Below are 20,827 nucleotides of genomic sequence, written 5' to 3'. Positions count from 1 at the left end.
CTCTCCGCGTGCCAGGATGTGCCTGTGCCAGTTCCGGTACTCGGGCGGCCTCATACGCGCCCACCCGCGCGTCAGCGAGGTCAAGAAGGCGTTCACGCTGCCTGCCCGCATGGACCCGGCGGCGGCGGCGGCCGGCGGCGGCGCTCCCAGCGAGCCGGTTCTTCCGGAGCCGGCCGGCGGCGGTGAGCGTCACAGGAATGGCCGGCGGGAGTGTGACATGTGGCCCAACGGGCTGGGGTGCAACATGTGACCCAGGGGGCTCTGGTGTGACATGTGTCCTGACGTATAGGCGCGGACCGGCATTATTTGTCCATACCGAACGCAGGCCTTTGAACTGAATAATATCGGTGCTGGATGTTCATCAAGCACATCAGATCAATCCTGATCAGATCCAGGTCAATCCCGACGCTTTATTGGATCGCATTTACCGTCGCCCACGCTTGGCATAACCGCTCCGAGCGTGCAGCGAGTTGTAGACAGCCTTCACTGAGGCCGGACCGGCGTGGAGGCCGGTGCCGCCGGCCCACAGTGACGGTCGGACCCTCACCCCGTCAGGCGGAGGCGCCTCGGCGGTCGGTGCCACGCCGCCGCACCTGGCCAGCGAGGTGGCGCTGGTGGCGCTGGACCTGGCCTGCCTCTACTCGGCCCACTTCTCGGAGCGGGTGGCGCAGCGCGGCGGTCAGAACGCCCAGATGGCGCTGCTCACCGACGTCTACCTGGGCCTGCTGCACCCGGGCCAGTCCGAGGCCGTGCTGCGGCACGCCTTCGCCGCGCTCCGCATGTTCGTCCAGCACTACAGCGCCGCCCTGTATCACGGTACGCTCGCATGTTTGTCCAGCACTACAGCGCTGCCCTGTATCACGGTACGCCCGCATGTTCGTGTAGCACTACAGTGCTGCCCTGTATCACGGTACGCTCGCATGTTCGTCCAGCACTACAGCGCTGCCCTGTATCACGGTACGCTCGCATGTTCGTGTAGCACTACAGTGCTGCCCTGTATCACGGCACGCTCGCATGTTCGTCCAGCACTACAGCGCTGCCCTGTATCACGGTACGCTCGCATGTTCGTGTAGCACTACAGCGCTGCCCTGTATCACGGTACGCTCGCATGTTCGTCCAGCACTACAGCGCTGCCCTGTATCACGGTACGCTCGCATGTTCGTCCAGCACTACAGCGCTGCCCTGTATCATGGTACGCTCGCATGTTCGTCCAGCACTACAGCGCTGCCCTGCATCACGGTACGCTCGCATGTTCGTCCAGCACTACAGCGTGGAGACGTATGGTGGCGTGTGGTACTTGAAGGTCATGTAAGGTTTTCCGATTGTTTTGGTTTAATTATTGGTGATGTTCTTCTATAAACACAATTGTATTTGTTTTGCGAGAACTCCCTACCTTGTCCACCCCTTTCACCTGGTGACTTTGTCTGAGATACACCTTATTACTGAGCTTATGGCGGAATCCGACCGGTGAGAATGGTCTGTTACTCCCGCCCCGTGTGCGCCCTCAGGCCCTGCCGAGCTGTGCGGCCGCCTGTGCTACGACCTGCTGCGCTGCTGCAACAGTCCGCTGGCCAGCACGCGCCACGAGGCCTGCGCCCTGCTCTACCTGCTGATGCGCGGCAACTTCGAGTTCACCAACCGCAAGGCCTTCACGCGGGTCCACCTGCAAGTGGGTTTGGTTTGGATCTGAGGATGGCCTTGCAGGCGTCCCCAGTCGTGGCCGAATGCGGTATAGACTGGCTCCTTGTGTTTACTGTCACATTTGAGGTGGGAGTTGAGTCGCGAGATGCATAGTTCAGATTTGATGTGGCGAAATACTCGTGGGGACTATACTGAGATCGGGATGCCGCAGAAACAACTCCAACCGCTGTGATCCGGAAAAGAATATAATGAGCTCTCGGACTGGCCAGCTGTGCGATGTCTGTACAGCGGCGTCAGGAGGTAACGTGGCGGGCGATCGAGGTCAGTAATTCCGTGTGATAATCAGCAGCGCTTAGTGTGTCCGCTGATGTGTCATCCTGTCAGCTGATGTCATTCGTCAGCTGATGTGTCACCCTGTGATCGCAGGTGATCATCAAGGTGTCCCAGCTGCTGGGTGAGTCGGTGGTGCTGGACTCGTCCCAGTTCTACGAGAGTCTCTCGCTCATCAACAGCTACGCCAACAGCGACAAAGTCATGACCCGGACCGGTGAGTGCCGGCGCCTTCACGCCCTCGCGTCCTGGACTGCAGCGCCCCAGACGGCGGTCGCGTCGCTGTGGGGTGCAGGGGCTGAGAATATCTGTTTGGTCATTCTTTGGCTCTACATTTGGTCTGGCCCATCCCTGACCCAGGCCTCACGCGAGGAATCTGGTGGAATAACACGGAACAAGAAGACGTGACCACATACATCGGCTGAGACTCGAAGCGGCAGGAGTCTCAGAATGTCGCCAGCTTTGGTCGGTTTGAGGTCGGATAACTCGAATCATCTTTGGAGAAGTTCATTTAACTTCATAGCGGGAATTATGTGCAAGCATTGTTTGGAATGTTTTTAGTCAAACGTTTGGCAATATTCCGTGTGTGTTGGGATTAAGAACCTTGACCGCTCCATGTAAACCATCGAACACGCACACGTTGCAGTTGCCCACATGTACACCAATCTAATGATTGGTCATTGCTTCTGCACGCGCCCCCTACGTCAGAAGGAAAATTGACTTGTCCGCCTTCCAGTTTGATTCTTGCAGCATTGGGACAGTACTGGCCTGTTTTTACTGGCTCTCACATCTGTCAGTAAGATCTCTTACCGGCCAGAACATTTGTCTTGAGTCCCCTCTGTCGCGCTCAGTCACGTTGTTTCTGAGATCGCGGCTGGGCGCGTGCCGCCGTCAGGTTTCGTGTCGGACGTGAAGGACCCTGACGAAGCGCGTGCGGACCGTGCTGATGGCGACGGCGCAGCTTAAGGAACACGAGAACGACCCGGCCGTGCTGGTCGACCTGCAGCACAGCCTGGCCAACAGCTACGCCAGCACTCCGCAGCTGCGCGAGACGTGGCTGCGCAGCATGGCCAAGTGCCACGTGCGCGACGGTAACCTCTCCGAGGTAGGCGGGGGAGACGGTAACCTGTCCAAGGTAGGCGGGAGGGACGGTAACCTGCCCAAGGTAGGCGGGAGGGACGGTAACCTGTCCGAGGTAGGCGGGAGGGACGGTAACCTCTCCGAGGTAGGCGGGAGGGACGGTAACCTGTCCGAGGTAGGCGGGAGGGACGGTAACCTCTCCGAGGTAGGCGGGAGGAACGGTAACCTGTCCGAGGTAGGCGGGAGGAACGGTAACCTATCCGAGGTAGGCGGGAGAGTTCACGGGCCCAGGGTGCGTATATTCTCATATCGGCACACACCTTCGCTCAGTGGCCGGTCTCGACGGCGGGTGCCTGACTGGCGTTCGTCGGGTGGAGCGGGGGCGCGTCGGTGGCGTACCATGGTGCCCGCTGTCACAAAACTGATCCTGCGTGAGGCTGGACTGGGCAACAGACGTGACACCCGCCCGTGTACCGCCGTGTTACTGGGGTCAGGCGCCAGACCGTGTGACGGGGAGATATCACGTCCCCTGACGGTTGGCGGGTGTTCGTGGCCGTGCCGCAGGCGGCCATGTGCCAGGTACACATCGCGGCGCTGATGGCCGAGTACCTGCTGCAGCGGGGCGAGCACGAACTCGGCTGCCAGGCGTTCCACGCCGTCTCCGCCAACGTGGTGCGCGACGAGAACAACCTCAAGTTCGATCTCGGTCAGTGGCTGCGCTGGCACCGCGCTTCGTGTCGCGCGGACAGGGATAGGACACTTAGCCGTCGTGGCCGATGAGCTTTGGCCGCTCCTTCAAAAAATAAAACAGGTTTTGAAAGAATTGTATGCTTGTATTTGATGTCCAACACGTTACCATGCTAAAGCATCAACCAGATTCCAAGCCTCGGTGTCGCGCTTTAGACCATCACAAAGGACTGAATGGCGACATGACTAATGAGCGGATACGTGACGCACATTGGCTTTTACATTGACAAAGTTCTGTGCATGAAATGCAGGTGCATATCAAGCCCTTTCGAAAATTGTCTGCTATTTCTCAGAGAGGGGCCAGAACGTACCGCGCGCAACCGGGAGTTAATGCTCACCACACAGACGCTAACACGGGTAACCAGTCATGCACTCATTTCGGGTAAATGATACTATCAAGAACAATGAAGCCTTTCATATGGGCTCCATTGGACCAAGGCAATGTGCCGGCGAACTTGTCCGTCAGCTCCCGGCGCTGCCTGCGTAATGGCCAGAAGGTGACTCGTAAGTGCCGATCCTCACACTGTGGTCCCGATTTGCGGTAGTATGACCAGTCGGCCAGCCGGACGCACTTTCCGGCGGCGTGTGCCGCCCCTCCCTGACGCCCCCCCCCCCCCCGCGCGTCAGGCATCGGTGACCTCTGCTACACGGAGGAGTCGCTGGTGGCGCAGCTGAAGGTGTGCGCCGAGGCCATGGAGCTGTGCGAGCGGCAGGAGCTGCTGCCCAACGTGTACGACATCCTGGTGCCCATCTACCGCAGGCGGCGCAGGTACGTGCCGTCCGCTGGGGTGCCCCGCCCCCCCCCCCCCCTCCGCTGACTTCTGTCAGCGGGTGTGGGAACTCCGGCTCAGTGGGAGTCGGCTGGCTTAGTCAGTGCGGCGCGATTTGCTGCGCATGGGATTTGGCGTTCGAGATAAGTGATTTAATAGCAACTGCACAACATAGTGCCTATGGACGCCATATGACTGGGGCAGTCGGCGCGCCACTAAGGCTTAGTTATTATCTTCGCCTCAAATTTTCCCGAGGAAACGTCGATGACGTGAGGTTTCTGGACACTGTTATCTTTTGGCCACTTCATGAGCTCCGCGCCATCGCCATCCACTACATATCGAACCTAAACACTATGTGTCACCGGAATGTGGCAGGGCGGGAATGACTGACTTGGTGCCGTGTAGTCGGCTCTCCGTTTCATGCTAGAATGCACCTTGCTCTGTGTGTGGAATATGGAAGCTGTTAAGTGTTTTGGCTGTCCGTTAGTCGTACGTGTTGTTTGTTGCGTGACCTGCTGTGGCGGCGCAGTTACGGTGAGCTGGCGGAGGCGCACCATCACATGCACCGCTGCTACAATCGGATCGTGCAGCTGAACATCTCCGGCCGCCGCCTGCTCGGCACCTACTTCCGGGTCATCTGTCTGGGTCAGGTCAGTCAGGTCAGCCGGAAGGCCGGAGTGTCGTCTGCGGATGTCTAATACGCGTGCCACGCATCGTGTCGCTTCTGTTCGTTTTGTGTGTGTGTGGGGGGGGGGGGGGGGGCTGGTCATTGTGGCTGCAGACTCTGGAGCTATTTAGCTGCTTTGATAGCTCGTCCGTTGCACTGTGGACTCCTCGCCATGAGGAGACGGGTGCTGACCTGGCCGAGACCGTGCCCTGTGCGATGATGTGCTGGTGTCACGAGCGCCGGCAGCGGATCTGCGGACCTACGCCCCGCGCCGCGTCAACTCCCCGCGCCCCTGCCGCCAGAACTACTTCGACAAGGACCACGACCGCGAGTACGTGTACAAGGAGCCCAAGGTCACCTGCCTGGCGGAGGTCAGCGACAAGCTATACCACCTGCACTGCCACAAGTTCGGCAAGGAAAACGTGCGCATCATCAAGGACTCGGCCCCGGTACGGACTGGACCGGGCCGCGGCCTGCGTCCGGCGGCGCGGCGGCAGCGCTCCCCTCACTCGGCCAACGGCGCGTGCTCGCCGAGTCCGTGCCGTGGCGGAGCACAGTTGCACCTGGGGCTGGCTTTCACTGACTGGTTATGGAGGTGTTTCGCCGAGCGTGAATGTGTGGATTTGTTAGAGTGGTCCCTGGTTGCGTTTCCATCCACCGTTGGATTTTGTTAGTCATGCACGGGGGACTTTGGTGTGTGTGGTATGCCAGCTATGGTCACGAGCGCGGGCTGAGGGCGATGCTCGATACCTGTGGCGACGTCTCCAGCCTGGCGCTGTCCGTGGTTGCACTCAGCTGATTTGGAGGAGGCTGGCCGGTGTGTGGCCCACGGCGACGGTCGGTGGTCTTGCCTGACCCCCTGTGACCGGCGGTGACCTCAGGTGGTAATGGCCGACCTGGACCCGCGGCTGGCCTACATCCAGGTGACGCACCTCACGCCCCACTGGGACGACGTCGACCTCGACGCGCGGCCCACGGAGTTCGAGCGCAACAACAACATCAAACAGGTGGGACGGTCGGCTCACGGCGCCGGCCTGGGAGGCGTCACCGCCTCCTGCGCCCGCGGCGACCGCTGGCGGAGGAGTGCGACGGCGACCGTTTGGGATATAGCGGCTCCAAAGTTTCGTCTTCCTTTGATGAACCCCACTCGCAGAGCTTAACGCGACGGCAGTGACGTCTGAATGGCTATGTCTTGTTTATCATTGAGCCGCTTCTGTACGCGCCAAAACTACGTATTATACCACTTCACATGCTTACCAAGTGCTCTGACTTCAAACGCCCTCGGATTTGGGCCGTGTGGTTCGATTATGTGTGCCATGCAGTGCGCAGTATTTCGGCGCCATCATCGCTTACAAACGCAACGATTTTGGGTACTGGCAGTGTCCTAGCAGTCTGCAGCCCAAGTTTTCTTTGGAATAGTCATTAAGTGTGGTATGTGCACAGTTCAGCGAGTTTTTCATCAGCTGACAATGATGATGGAAGTTTTGAGGCGTGCTCTAGGATAGAGATCTTGTCCTCGTTTCACGTCTTGCACTGCTATATAACCAGCATATGAACACTTCAAACGTCGAAATCAAACGGGCTCAAGTCTCAAGTGAAAGTGTGTCGGATCCAAACCCGTTCCCATTCCACTCTGTTCTGCAAACCCGTCCCATCAAATCAGAACGGCTGTGCGTCGCTGGACAGTGCAGTGGACGCCTCGCTCGTGGAAGACGACTGCTGCGTTCAGTTGCATCTACAGACTCGAGTGTGGCCGTTTCAGTTCATGTACGAGACGCCGTTCACGCGCGGCGGCGGTCCACGCGGCCCCGTGGAACAGCAGTGGCGCCGGCGCACTGTGCTCACCACCGACTACTGCTTCCCCTACGTGCGGACGCGGATACCGGTCATCCGGCGCCAGGTGTGTGTGCGGTGACTCCGTCAGTCTGATGCACAGCTGGGCCTGGGAGCCGTCGCGTCTCGCAGAAATACAGCACATTGTGGTGTGTTGACTGGTGTGTGGACGCATGCGGACTAGGCGGGTAGCAACGGCGGGGCACGGGCGTCAGTGTCGACGCCTGTCGATAGAGCAGCGGCCGCTGCTGAGCGGCGGTGGCCGGTGATCCCGGCCGCCGTGTCGCGTCCGGCCACGCCGACCGACCCTCGTGCGCTGCTGACCTGTGGCGGGCGCGCGCGGCAGGAGTACGAGCTGTCGCCGATCGAGGTGGCCATAGACGAGATGACGCGGCGGTCCAGGGAGCTGGTCGAGGTGGTGGAGCGCCAGCCGACCGACGTCAAGAAGCTACAGCTGCGGCTGCAGGTGAGGCAGGGCGGCGCCGGCCCGGTCGTCAGCTGGCAGGCCCGCCGCTGCTGACCATGGTGTCCCGATGACAGCCCCTCTTACAGGCAGCCGGCTTGGAGTTGCCATTGGGTACTTGCGTTTGTGGCCGCCGTGCTGTTGGCCGGTCTGCGATGGCTTACTAACGCTGCATTTCAGTTCAGCCAGCTGGCGACCGATGGCAATCAGTGTTGCCAGTGTTTGGCGATATTCGGATAATCACTGGTCCGTAGCCCGTCGGCAGGAGAGTGGTGACTATCACTCCGAACAGTCGGCCCCTGGCAGCCGTGTTGCCGCCGAGGCAGCGTCAGCTGTCGGTTTTCACACTGGATGACTGGTGGGCAGCGCGCGCGTGCGTGCGTAGCATCGTGCCGGTGACTGTGCGTGCCCATGTGGCCTTCAGGACAGTGCGTCTGCGACTGTATGTGTCCGTGTCGCCTAGGGCATCGCTACGGTGGCTGTGTGTGCCCGTGTCACCCCCAGGTCAGCGTATCGGTGGCTGTGTGCGCCCGTGTCGCCCCTAGGGCGGCGGGTCGGTGACTGCGCGTGCCTCCAGGACAGCGCATCGGTGACTGTGTGCCCGTGTCGCCCCCAGGGCAGCGTGTCGGTGGCTGTGTGCGCCCGTGTCGCCCCTAGGGCGGCGGGTCGGTGACTGCGCGTGCCTCCAGGACAGCGCATCAGTGACTGTGTGCCCGTGTCGCCCCCAGGGCAGCGTGTCAGTGACTGTGTGTGCCCGTGTCGCCCTCAGGGCAGCGTGAGCGTCCAGGTGAACGCCGGCCCACTGGCGTACGCGTCCGCCTTCCTCGAGGAGAGCGTGCGCGCCTCCTTCCCGGGCGACAAGCTGTACCAGCTGAAGCAGGCGTTCCGCGAGTTCGTGGACGCGTGCCAGCGGGCGCTGTCACTGAACGCGCAGCTGCGGGCCGACGACCAGGCCGACTACCATGGCTCGCTAGAGGCCGGCTTCCAGGACCTGGTGGCCGCGCTCGGGCTCATCGTCGGCGAGAGCTTCCCGGTCAAGACGGAGCTGGCGCGGCACTCGCAGCATCTCAGCGGCCTCTTCCTGCTGAGCAGCATGACCGGCTCCAGCTCGGTCTGAGCTCAGCTCAGCTCCAGCTCCAGCTCCGACTCAGCCTCAGCTTCGACGTCGTGCCAGCTCCAGCCCCAGCAGCGTATCTCAGCTCCAGCTTCGTCTCGACTCGGCGACTTCGGTGTCAGCGCCAGCTCCGTGGGAGCAGCAGCTTCGGGCTCGGCTCGGCTCGGCTCGGCTCGGCGCAACTCGGCGTCAGCCGCGGCTCCAGTTCCGGGCGCCAGTGGGCCGCTAAGTGTGGTGTTGGGGCGGTCGCCGGGCGGGCTGGCGGCCTGTGCTGTCACCCGCTGAGAGAGGCGACGCACTGTTGACAACGCACGCCCCCCCCCCCCCCGCTCGAAGGGATGCGCTTCCTGTGTGCCTGCCGTTACTTTCGGCAAAGAGCTACGGTCTTGTGCTTGTCCTTGCTCTTGTTGCGTTTTGCGAACTGGTGCCAGAAATAATCGTGCAATTGTTGGTCAGCAAGCGCATGTGCCTGTTCGTCTATGCGTGCGGTTTTGTGATAATGGCTTATAGCATCCATTTCACCAGGGCTCTTTGCCCAATAATTCGCTGGTGTATGTAACTTTGATGAGAGTGATGGTGTAATGTATCTGCCATTTGCGTATTTATTTTAGTCTACCATGGTGACACTATTTAACTCGGTAACTCATTCAGTCTCGTGTTTCTTGTTACCGCGGGCCCCTTTTGGCTTTTACTTAACGGACTGGCCACGTTCCGGTGATGTGATGCGCCGTATCGGGGTACCACACCCAGCCGACGCAGCTCGTGGACGGAGCGCTCCGGCGGGCCGCCTGCTGTCGTCAGGCGCCCCACCCCCTGTCCGTGGAGTGTGGGCCCCTGGTGGCACGCGCCGCCGCCGCCCAACGGAATACAGCGGCAGGAGGGACTCAGTGTTTGTCGAGGACTTGGAAATGGAGTGGAGTTGGTTGGTGGCACACTAGTTATGGTCCCCCAGATCTGCAGCCACGAGGCAGGAGGCTGCACCAAGTGCCATCCATAAATTACGTTCACATTTTTTACCCCGTTTCTCGTGGTTGCGCTCTGGTTGCGCTGGGCGGAAACTACTCACCTGGGTTAGGAATTATGTCATAAAAACATTAAGTTCTTTTGGCACCTTATTGAGCTGGATGTACGAAACTCAGGTGGGCGTGCTGCTTATGATAACCGGTTTCCGGCGGCGAGGCTAGTCTATGTGATCAGCTGAAGCTGATGGCTTATGACTAATGCAGAGTTTTTGATTTGACTGTAATGAGGAAGTGCAAAACGCCCCAGCATTCGCAATGTGTTAAGAGAGTAGTGTACAATTAAATCAGTGTCAAAAATTCAATAGCCAACGGAAGCGACATCGGCCAGCAAGTCTTTTAGGCATGTGCATGTACAATTGCATCAGAGCATACCCAGCTGTTGCTCTGTGCTGCGCTGACGCTCACAAGTACACGTGGGGCTTCCGCTAACAGGCCTCCTTGATTTCACCAGCAGAACCCAAAACCAATGAGGGCCCTGGAGCAAGCAAGAGTGCTCCAGCCGCGTAACATTTAGGTCCCTGTCAACAGCCGATTTTAGGTCTGATGAAATGGGAACACCCAAGGCGAGGAGACGACATCTCGTGAGTGACCCAGTGATCGCGGTTGCAATAGTAGGTCCCCAAAGAGGCTCCCGTTAACAGTGTAGGGTCTTCCGAGCAAGCCAGAATAATTTAGGACCAAAGTGGTGCGCCCCTGAACGACTGGGAATTCCCTGGCAGTTTTAAGCAGAAATATCCGAGCAAACGGGAAGAACTGCCAAGGCCAGTGCACATGCATCAGTGCTCCTGATCGATCAAAGGCGCCTTGAAAGATGAAGGTACAGTGCTCCCGACAATAGCATAGAACCCTCCGAGCAGATGGGAAGCGTCCAGGGCCAATGTGGCGGACTCCTGTACGATCATGGGTGCCCGGGCAGGTTAACGGAAAAATCCCCGAAAAGAGAATAGTGTCCTCGCAAATGAGGTCAAATGAAAAGAACCCTAAGCTATTGTAGATAATTTCAAGCATCGAGTGCCTCGGTAATTTACCTTGCATGCCCCCCCCCCCCCCCCCCCGTAACAGCGCATGGTCCTCCGAACCCGAGACCAATGTGAACGACCCCTGAGCAATCGAGAGTACCACGGCACGCTGAACGGGTGAGCCTAATATAATAGCAACAAGTACGGTGGATACATGACTGGGCCGTGTTTGGATGTGTTTTAGCGTTGAGCTACTGGTCGCATTACTGCTCACGAGCTAGCATGGTCCTAAACTTAACAGCTTCCGTAAAAGTTGCATTTTCTGAGCTCAGGCAGACGATTAGGCTGGCCGACTTCGCGCAATTTTGAGATCTCGCTGGCAAAATGCCGCGCTAGTTTCAGTCATGGCGCACGATATTCTTTAATGATGAGCGGCAGGCTCCTAGCGAGGGCTCCTGGCCCTACTCACTGACAGTTCAAGACCATTAGGGAAGGCGGCGTGGGTGTGAATCCACAACAAGACGCGGACGTACCTAACCTTTGAAGGCAGGTTTAGCGTGTCATTTATATACCTTCGGATCATTTGCTTCAACATAGCAGCAGGATGCAGGATTGCCTTGGATCCAGGTTTGTGCTCTTGTACAGGTTGGGATGTGATGGCTTAGACACTTGTGATCTGAAAACAAATATCACTATCTTCCTCTTGTGTCAGGTATCTGGTTAATGGTATTGCATGTCTTATTGGTGTCAGTAAAAAATTGGGAAATGGCCAATAGTTGTGTTACCTTGTGTGTTGTTCGGTCTAAAACTATGCTTGTGCAATATCTAGAAATCTAAAATTGGTCTCAAATACAGCTGTTCAGGCTTGGCTCTAGATTTTCTTGATCCATGTAAATTTTTCAATTAATACCACATTGTGCAATGCAGTAATACATTTGATTAAAGGTTCTGTTGGTATTGATAAACATGTGAATATTGTTGAGCAAGTCTGGTCCCGCAAAATATGATCGGCCCTGAAATAATTTATTTTGTGGCATTCATTATCACTTCATATAGTCAGGTGGCTGAATGCAATTTATAAAGCCAGCTATTGGCCTGGGATTCATTTCACCAAGCTGGGTATCTGTGTGGCCCATCCATAAACATGATAATTAGCATGGCAACCTGCTAGAAATGGTCAACTTAATGCAGGCACCTGTTTCATAGCATGCTGCATTGATAAGTGCAACATATATCTATCTTCACCTGGCTGGATGGTGGGTTGAATATAAAGTTACCAGCTGTGCATGACATGTGGGCTGAGCTCAATACTGTCTTTATGTTTGGAAAACATGTCTTTAGTAACAAAATTGCATTTATTTATCTCACTTCACATAAGACACCTTTGATAATATGTTGTTCTAAATGTTGTGCATGCTATCTTTTCTAGGTCAATTCAGAATGTTGACATCATTGCTGAGAAGGCAAAGCTGCAAGTTGCAGAACTTTTGCCCAAGGCACAGACCCTGTATTTTGCTAAGGGCTGCCTTTCAAATGCATCACAGATGACATTGGTTGAAGCTGACAACCACATCTTGGAACATGTTGTACAAGGAGGCAGGTGAGTGGTGATTTGTGTGAATCATGCCAACCACACCACAGCTTCACTGTTATTGTGGCATAAGCCAGCTGGTGAGGTGAAATCTTCTTCATTGAATACATTGTTTTTTTTGGCACCTAACCTCAAGCATGCTATGCAATCTGACCATATGCAACCATAAGTGTAGGGTCCATGATGTGGCCAGATAATGCAATACCATCAGGGGAGGACTCTGCATGGAAATAATGTCAGGAGCTGTATGGACCTCCAGCCAGCTTGCATCTCATGATGATTTTTGGGGAGTTCCTTTGGCCCACCTATCCTGTGAGCCTGCCTGGGCCCTGGTCCACCCTGGGGGCCAGCCGGCACTTCAGCCTATCTCTTCTCCATGGCCTGAGCTCTGCTCTGGCACATGTCCATCATGTGTGCCAGCCCCAGCTCTGACCCATCCATACCCTGTGTGCCAGCCCCCTGCTCCTGCCCATCTGTATGCTGTGTGCTGGCCCTCTACTCCAGCTCATCTGTACTTTGTGTGCCAGCTCCCCGCTCATGCCTGTCTGTACCTTGTGTGCTGGCCCTCTACTCTGGCTCATCTATACCTTGTGTGCCACCCCCCTGCCCCTGCCTGTCTGTATCCTGTGTGCCAGCCCCCTGCTCCTGTCTGTCTGTACCCTGTGTGGTGGCACCACTCCATCAGTCTGTACCTTGTGTGCGGGTGCTGTTCCATCAGTCTGTATCTTGTGTGCTGGTGCTGCTCCATCAGTCTGTACTGTGTTCTGGTGCTGTTCCATCAGTCTGTACCCTGTGTGCTGGTGCAGCTCAGTCAGTCTGTACCCTGTGTGCCAGCCAGCCCCTGCTCCTGCTTATCTGTACCCTGTAGAGATCACCCTGTATGCCAGAGATCACCCTGTGTGTCAGAGCCACACCATCAGTTTGTACCCTGTGTGCTGGCGCCGCTCCATCAGTCTGTACCCTGTGTGCCAGCGCCGCTCCATCAGTCTACATTGTGTGCCAGAGCTGCTACATCAGTTTGTACCTTGTGTTCTGGCCCTCTGCTCCAACCCATCTGTACCCTGTGTGGTGGCACCATTCCATCAGCTTTACACCGTGTGCCGGCGGCGCTCCATCAGTCTGTACCCTGCGTGCCAGTGCCGCTCCATCAGTGTGCAGGCTGTGTGTGTGTGTCGGCACTGCTCCATCAGTCCGTACCCTGTGTGGCAGAGCCGCTACATCAGTTTGTACCCTGTGTGCTGGCCCTCTGCTCCAGCCCATCCATACCCTGTGTGCCGGCGCCACTCCATCAGTCTGCACGCTGTGTGCCGGCGCCACTCCATCAGTCTACACTCTGTGTGCTGGCGCCGCTCCATCAGTCTGCACTCTGTGTGCCGGCGCCACTCCATCAGTCTGCACTCTGTGTGCTGGCGCCGCTCCATCAGTCTGCACTCTGTGTGCCGGCGCCGCTCCATCAGTCTACACTCTGTGTGCTGGCGCTGCTCCATCAGTCTACACTCTGTGTGCTGGCGCTGCTCCATCAGTCTGCACTCTGTGTGCTGGCGCCGCTCCATCAGTCTGCACTCTGTGCTGGCGCTGCTCCATCAGTCTGCACTCTGTTTGCCGGCGCCGCTCCATCAGTCTGCACTCTGTGTGCTGGCTCCGCTCCATCAGTCTACACTCTGTGTACCGGCGCTGCTCTGTCAGTCTGTACCCTGTGTGGCGGCACCACTCCATCAGTCTGTACCCTGTGTGCCAGCGCCGCTCCATCAGTCTGCACTCTGTGTGCCGGCGCCACTCCATCAGTCTGCACTCTGTGTGCTGGCGCCGCTCCATCAGTCTGCACTCTGTGTGCCGGCGCCGCTCCATCAGTCTACACTCTGTGTGCTGGCGCTGCTCCATCAGTCTACACTCTGTGTGCTGGCGCTGCTCCATCAGTCTGCACTCTGTGTGCTGGCGCCGCTCCATCAGTCTGCACTCTGTGCTGGCGCTGCTCCATCAGTCTGCACTCTGTTTGCCGGCGCCGCTCCATCAGTCTGCACTCTGTGTGCTGGCTCCGCTCCATCAGTCTACACTCTGTGTACCGGCGCTGCTCTGTCAGTCTGTACCCTGTGTGGCGGCACCACTCCATCAGTCTGTACCCTGTGTGCCAGCGCCGCTCCCTCAGTCTGCACTCTGTGTGCCGGCGCCGCTCCATCAGTCTGTACCCTGTGTACCGGCCCCCTGCTACGGCCCGTCTGTACCCTGTGTACCGAGCCTCTGCTCCGGCCTGTCTGTACCCTGTGTGCTGGCCCCACTCCGTCAGTCTGGTGATCCGCGGCGAGCCGTCGGACGCGGCCGTCATCTGCACCGGCCAGCGGACGTACGAGGTGCGGGAGGCCGAGACGTCCAACGCGCTGCTGCTGCTGGACACGCTCAGCTGGCCGGAGGAGGTGGCCGCCGACCAGCCGCGACACGTCACCGACCGGCAGGTGGGACATGGCCGCTCATCATGGCCGCCATCACGGACCAGCAGGCCGGAAATGGCGGTCCGACAGGTGTGATGGGCGAACAGGTGGGACTTGATACATTGTCAGTAGATGAGTGGAACGCGCCACCTCAACGGCCTGTTACGTCAATGTGGTTATCAAGGCCGACCGCAAACGTCGACGTTTGACGCCTGGTATACGTGCACCGCACCCACCGCTGGCGCCTCGCCTGCTGACGGGAGCCGCGGTGGCGGGCGGCGTCCTGAGTCTGCCCGCCCCCCGACAGGTGCAGGGCACGTTCGGCACGTACCTGGAGCTGCGCGAGTGTCGCGCGCGGCTGCGGCGGCTGCGGCGGCTGCTGGCGGCCGAGCCGTACGCCGGCCGGCTGCAGCCGGGCCGCGGCTTCACGGCCGCGCAGCTGGCGCACACGGTCCAGGCCAGCGACGCCGAGCTGGAGGCGGCGCTCCGGCAATGCCACGCCCTGCTGATGGACGGTACGCCCGGCGGCCGCGCGGCCGGCTCGACACGCTCCACTCCACTCCGGTCTCGGTGCTGCGGTCAGAGGGGACAATGCTGCTTTTGCAGCAAACCGATGCGGTCCTAGGTCAAGATAGATGTGGTCGTCGTCTCGTCCGATACCATGCACCAAGCCATCGCACGCCGGTTTTGTCGCGCCTGTCTGCATACGTATCGACACAAAGGCGGATTTTGGCGCACATCCCCTCTGTGAGTTTAGCTGGCTTGAGAACGTAGTTCAATGACGAGACATCACGTGGTTTTGACTACTGAAGAGGTGATCTGTAGGTGGCATCTGATCGGTGTTCCAAGATTGCTTTCATTGATTTTTTTCAGTAAGTTCATGTAAACTGCATGTTTTATACATATTGCTGTGCATATTGAACACAGTCTGGAAACGCTACGCAGACGTGATCAGCACGTGGATGTCTATGAAGTATCTCCCCCCCCCCCCCCCTTCGGCAGTCACAATGATTGTTCGCCATTCTGAGTCGCCCTTTAATTCGACCAGGCCTGGGTGGTTTCCTGTGGTGTATTATGCATGTTCCAAAAACTGTCGGCCTGCCTCGGACTTGTGTGACGACACACCCCAGCGTCACGTACAGGGGCTGTCTTAACTGTTCTTGTATCTGACCATCCAGCTGCCTCTGACCATCCGACCGCGTCTGACCGGCGCGTGTGACGTCACAGGCCAGTACCGACAGCTGGAGTGCGAGTACGAGTTCCACGTGTTCAGCCTGGTCATGAAGTTCATCGACGAGAACTCGTGGTCGGCCGACGCGGTGCGGCGGCCGCCGACGCTGGAGACGCTCTCAGAGCTGGAGCCGGAGGCCGTGGTGACCGCCTGCTTCGACCGCTACCTGCGGCCCGTCACCGAGCCGGCGGAGCAGCCAGGTGCGCAGCCAGCCCCTGCTCTGACCTGACCTGACCTGCCCTGGCCTGACCTGACCTGGACTCGAGGACTGAGCCAGTTTGGGGACGTTTGAGCGCTGCCCAACAGCTTTTATCTCGCTCGAAAGCGTTGCCCCAGCTGCCGATGCTCACGTCTAAGTCGCTCTAACGTGCGGAACTGTCCATCGAGAAACGTAGCATATAGCGACGCTAGCGCCCTCAGATAAACTCAGTTGGCGGCGTGTTGGCACCTTTTTTCCGGCTCCGTTAGGCACGCTGTAGCAGCCTGTTCTCTGCCGTCGCTGCTGCAGCCTGCGGTGTGTGCACAGCTGCCTTACACTCCGCCGTGCGTCGCGCGGTATGCCGTCGGTGTCTGAGTATCGGCTGACACGTCAGATACTGCTGTCGGCCCGGGGAACACTGTACCAGTGTCGTCAAACACGGTGCCGCCTGTCGCCGCCTGCCAGGTGAGCAGCTGTTCACACTCCACGAGGACGAGGTGGCCCGGCTGTTCGCCCGGCTGCTTCTGCACACCATGAAGACGTTCAACCTGGCCGACTTCACCGCCTCCTGGCGGCAGAGCGTGCCCGAGGGTGAGTAGGGTGAACAGTCAGGACTACACCGCCCCCTGACTTCAGAGTGTGCCCGAGGGTGAGTCGGGTGAACAGGTGGGACTACACCCCTTCCCGACGCCACAGCGCGCCCGAGGGTGAGTCGGGTGAACAGGCGGGACTACACCCCTTCCCGACGCCAGAGCGTGCCCGAGGGCGAATCATCTCGGTCGCCTGCCCCCCTGGGGGCACGCCGAGACGGGCTCGGTCTGGTCTGGGTATGAGGACTCAGCCACAATGGATTCCAACCAAACGGGGAATGTTCGGTAGTGGCGTCTTGTGGCGGGATCTGAAAGTGGTCTGCCGCCACGCATAGCACTCGCGTTCTCAGATGCATTGAAGACAGTTCCTGGCCGGTTATTTGGGCGCTCTCGAGCTGATTTATAAGGGCGTCTTGTTCGCGGTCTGGTTGGGTATGCTGTGGGGATCATGGCTGCGGTCGGGCTGGGTACGCTCTGGGGATTATGGCTGTGGTCGGGCTGGGTACGCTCTGGGGATTATGGCTGTGGTCGGGCTGGGTACGCTCTGGGGATTATGGCTGCGGTCGGGCTAGTTACGCTCTGGGGATTATGGCTGTGGTCGGGCTGGGTACGCTCTGGAGATTATGGCTGTGGTCGGGCTGGGTACGCTCTGGGGATTATGGCTGTGGTCGGGCTGGGTACGCTCTGGGGATTATGGCTGTGGTCGGGCTAGTTACGCTCTGGGGATTATGGCTGTGGTCGGGCTGGGTACGCTCTGGGGATTATGGCTGCGGTCGGGCTGGGTACGCTCTGGGGATTATGGCTGCGGTCGGGCTGGGTGCGCTCTGGGGATTATGGCTGTGGTCGGGCTGGGTACGCTCTGGGGATTATGGCTGTGGTCGGGCTGGGTACGCTCTGGGGATTATGGCTGTGGTCGGGCTGGGTACGCTCTGGGGATTATGGCTGTGGTCGGGCTGGGTACGCTCTGGGGATTATGGCTGCGGTCGGGCTGGGTACGCTCTGGGGATTATGGCTGTGGTCGGGCTGGGTACGCTCTGGGGATTATGGCTGTGGTCGGGCTGGGTGCGCTCTGGGGATTATGGCTGCGGTCGGGCCGGGTACGCTCTGGGGATTATGGCTGTGGTCGGGCTGGGTACGCTCTGGGGATTATGGTTGCGGCCGGGCTGGGTACGCTCTGGGGATTATGGCTGCGGTCGGGCTAGTTACGCTCTGGGGATTATGGCTGCGGTCGGGCCAGTTACGCTCTGGGGATTATGGCTGCGGTCGGGCTGGGTACGCTCTGGGGATTATGGTTGCGGTCGGGCTGGGTACGCTCTGGGGATTATGGCTGCGGTCGGGCTAGTTACGCTCTGGGGATTATGGCTGCGGTCGGGCTGGGTATGCTCTAGGGATTATGGCTGCGGGCCGGCTAGTTACGCTCTGGGGATTATGGCTGCGGTCGGGCTGGGTACGCTCTGGGGATTATGGTTGCGGTCGGGCTGGGTACGCTCTGGGGATTATGGCTGCGGTCCGGCTAGTTACGCTCTGGGGATTACAGCTGCCAGCGCGCGGCTTTGTCGGCGTGCCATGCGGTGTCCGCGTTATCAACTTCAGATTCTCGTCGAGTATGTTTGGTCAGCACACACTACCATATGGCGACGCGTGTTCATGCTGATGCCAATGTTAAAGTGGTTCGAACCCGCACAACCGATTGATAATGGGGAGGTAACTCGATTTTATTAGCGGCGAACTAGCACGAGCGGTCGTGTTGGACGCTGTTGAGCCCTGACGGCGGCCTGACGCGCTGCTGCAGGAGTGACCACCGACCTGGAGCAGCTGCGGGGTCTGGCCGTGGTCAACAGAGAGGTCAGCCCCGAGCTAGTGGTGCGGCTGCAGGCGACCGACCTGCCGGAGGAGGCGGCCGGCCGCTTCCAGGCCCTGTTCGCGATCAAACAGCTGTGGACCGGCGACGAGCTGCTGCCTTATGTCGAGTGAGTGTCGCCCTCTGGCTGAGGGCCTCTGCCGCCGTGGTCGGAAACGCCAGGGCGATGAAAAAAGTGATCGATGCTTCTCTTCATGAAGGGCATCGGCCAGATTATAAAAATTGCTGTTTGAAGTGGAATAACGATTTGTTGTACCTAGGTACCATGTTGATTTTCTGCTGGAGGTTATTCTGGAGTAAAAGGTTTTAACTTGTTATGCTTGTGCGACCGGTAACGTTGAAATGGACCCAGCATGTAGAGCGTTGTAGTAGTCCGTAACAACACCGTGGCCTGTCATTCAAATGCTTAAATACGCTGTCCTGGTTATCCAGATACCAAGTCTATCCTGGGCCGGTTCTGAACTGTAACGGACCGCCGCGCAGACCGCCCGGTTATACGTGACTTGCCGTGGCCGTGTGTGGCTGCGACTGGGGCGCGGCGTGGCTGCGACTGGAGCGCGGCGTGGCTGGCTGACGCGGGCCGTCTGGCGTGGGCCGGTGTTCCAGGGACCTGACGTCGCCCACTCTGAAGCTGGGCTCGCTGCTGGCCAAGCACTGCCGCATGACGGCGCGACGCGGCGTCAAGATGTACGGCCCCAAGCACGGCCACTGACACCGCTTGGCCGACGGGCAGGGGGCTGTCACTGGCACTGCTCCCCGTGCGCGGCCTACCGCCCTGGCCGGCCGGCGGCGCCGGACCAGCCAGCGGACCGAGTCTGTCTAGCGTACCGCCGCGGGTCTGTCGGACCGCGCCGGGCCGTAGCCGGTGGCGGCCGCTGTGGAGCGGCGCGGGTGGCTCCGGCCGGACGGGGCGCCGGGGGACCATCGCTGTGATGCGGTCGGCGCTGTGTGGCGGTCGGCGCCGGGCGGTGCTACGGCACGGCACGGCCGCCGGCGACCGGTCGGCGGGCCCTGCCGGCTTGCGCTCCGTCGTCGGTGTCTGGTGTGGAGCTGTGTCAGACGCCGGTGTGAGGCGAGGGGCTCCGTCGTCAGTGTCGGGTGTGGAGCAGTGTCAGACGCCGGTGTCAGGTGTGAAGCTCCCTCGTTAGTGCGTGATGTGGATCTGTGTGAGACACCGGCGTCAGGTGCTGAGTTCCGTCGTCAGCATCTGGGCTGGTGCTCAGTCAGACGCCGGTGTCAGTTGTGAAGCTCCCCCGTTAGTGCGTGATGTGGATCTGTGTGAGACGCCGGTGTCGGGTTTGGAGTTCCGTCGTCAGCGTCTGGGCTGGAGCTCAGCCAGACGCCAGCGCTGGGTGTGCGGCCGTGTCGGACACGGCCGCCACTTGTGGAGCTGCTGGTCGGGGAGGTTGTGGCGCCGAGGCCCTGTGCGCCGTGGTCGGCCGTCGCCTCGCTGGTGAGCAGCGCTCTCTAGCATCAGTCAGAGCCTGCCGTCACTGAGATGTCGGCTGCCTGCAGTGTGTGCGTTCAATCAGCTCTGACCTCAGTGGACGGAGGCTCGTTATTTGGAGCGTAGACGCTCTTTGTAGGATACTAGGAGACATTTGTCGACATTTTGATGAACTTGATGATGTCCACAACGATGTTGTTGGAGTTTGTTCGGCCCTCATTCTTTTTGCGTTTGGCATTAATGCTCAAAGATGTAGCGAGGCGTGTGAAACGTCAGCTGCTGCATGTGATCCTTGGGAACAAATAAACGACTAGCTGCGTGTGATGTGTGGTGTTTACGTCGTGGCATGTCGTGATGGACTTCCGCGGAACGGTGTCAGCTTCAAACGACAACAAAGCACTGACATACTGAGGCTCATCCACTAACGCTTCATCGAAGGTACGACACATGTAGGCGTCATCAGCCGGGGTTCGGACAGCACGGGTTGTAAAGGCGCTGCGCTTTCGCGATTCTTCCCGCTGTTGCGCCACGTTTGGCCGGGGACCCCGAGCATGCCGGCGTTGAGTGCTCGCGCATGGTGAAGCAAGAGGGAGCGGTCGCACCTCGCGCCTGTAGCAGCTGACGCTGAGTCAGTTTGTCGGGACACGCTGTCGTTCAGGGTCAGGCGGGCACGGGCAGCGGCGCCGCCAGCGCCCGGGCCGCGGGCCAGGGCGGCGCCGCCGGCTGGCGCGGGCGCGCGCCGGCCGCCGCCGCCGCTGTTGACGGACAGGCAGGTGCGGCACCACCTGCGCCGGCCCGAGAGTGGCCGTGACGGACGACTGAGGGAGCTGCGCAGTGGGGGCGCCGGAGGCACGGC

The 20,827-nt window shown here is 59.3% G+C and overlaps 2 protein-coding genes across 2 annotated transcripts in view; both read left to right on the top strand.

Moving 5' to 3' along the window:
- Positions 1–9,528, top strand: part of LOC119102167 (dedicator of cytokinesis protein 9-like) — a 32,547-nt gene extending 23,019 nt beyond the window's left edge. The window contains 14 exon segments of the mRNA XM_037225518.1: positions 16–182; positions 556–816; positions 1,509–1,669; positions 2,068–2,188; positions 2,867–2,889; positions 2,891–3,076; positions 3,616–3,757; positions 4,426–4,567; positions 5,098–5,218; positions 5,538–5,684; positions 6,117–6,242; positions 6,998–7,135; positions 7,415–7,534; positions 8,301–9,528. Coding sequence (XP_037081413.1) covers positions 16–182; positions 556–816; positions 1,509–1,669; positions 2,068–2,188; positions 2,867–2,889; positions 2,891–3,076; positions 3,616–3,757; positions 4,426–4,567; positions 5,098–5,218; positions 5,538–5,684; positions 6,117–6,242; positions 6,998–7,135; positions 7,415–7,534; positions 8,301–8,648 — 2,203 coding nt within the window. The 3' untranslated portion in view covers positions 8,649–9,528.
- Positions 9,529–11,185: 1,657 nt separating this feature from the next.
- Positions 11,186–19,236, top strand: LOC119102166 (sister chromatid cohesion protein DCC1). The gene is made up of 9 exons (XM_037225516.1): positions 11,186–11,253; positions 12,056–12,226; positions 14,502–14,667; positions 14,951–14,995; positions 15,089–15,158; positions 15,871–16,069; positions 16,468–16,664; positions 18,456–18,633; positions 19,131–19,236. The coding sequence occupies exons 1-9, from the start codon at positions 11,231–11,233 to the stop codon at positions 19,234–19,236; spliced, it is 1,155 nt and encodes a 384-aa protein (XP_037081411.1). The 5' UTR covers positions 11,186–11,230.
- Positions 19,237–20,827: the final 1,591 nt, after the last annotated feature.

This window comes from Pollicipes pollicipes, unplaced genomic scaffold (assembly GCF_011947565.3).
Source record: "Pollicipes pollicipes isolate AB1234 unplaced genomic scaffold, Ppol_2.1 Scaffold_56;HRSCAF=61_pilon_pilon_pilon, whole genome shotgun sequence".
Classification (NCBI taxonomy): Eukaryota; Metazoa; Arthropoda; class Thecostraca; order Pollicipedomorpha; family Pollicipedidae; genus Pollicipes; species Pollicipes pollicipes.
Note: the sequence above shows the minus strand (reverse complement) of the source record. Positions and strands in the feature narration are given on the sequence as shown.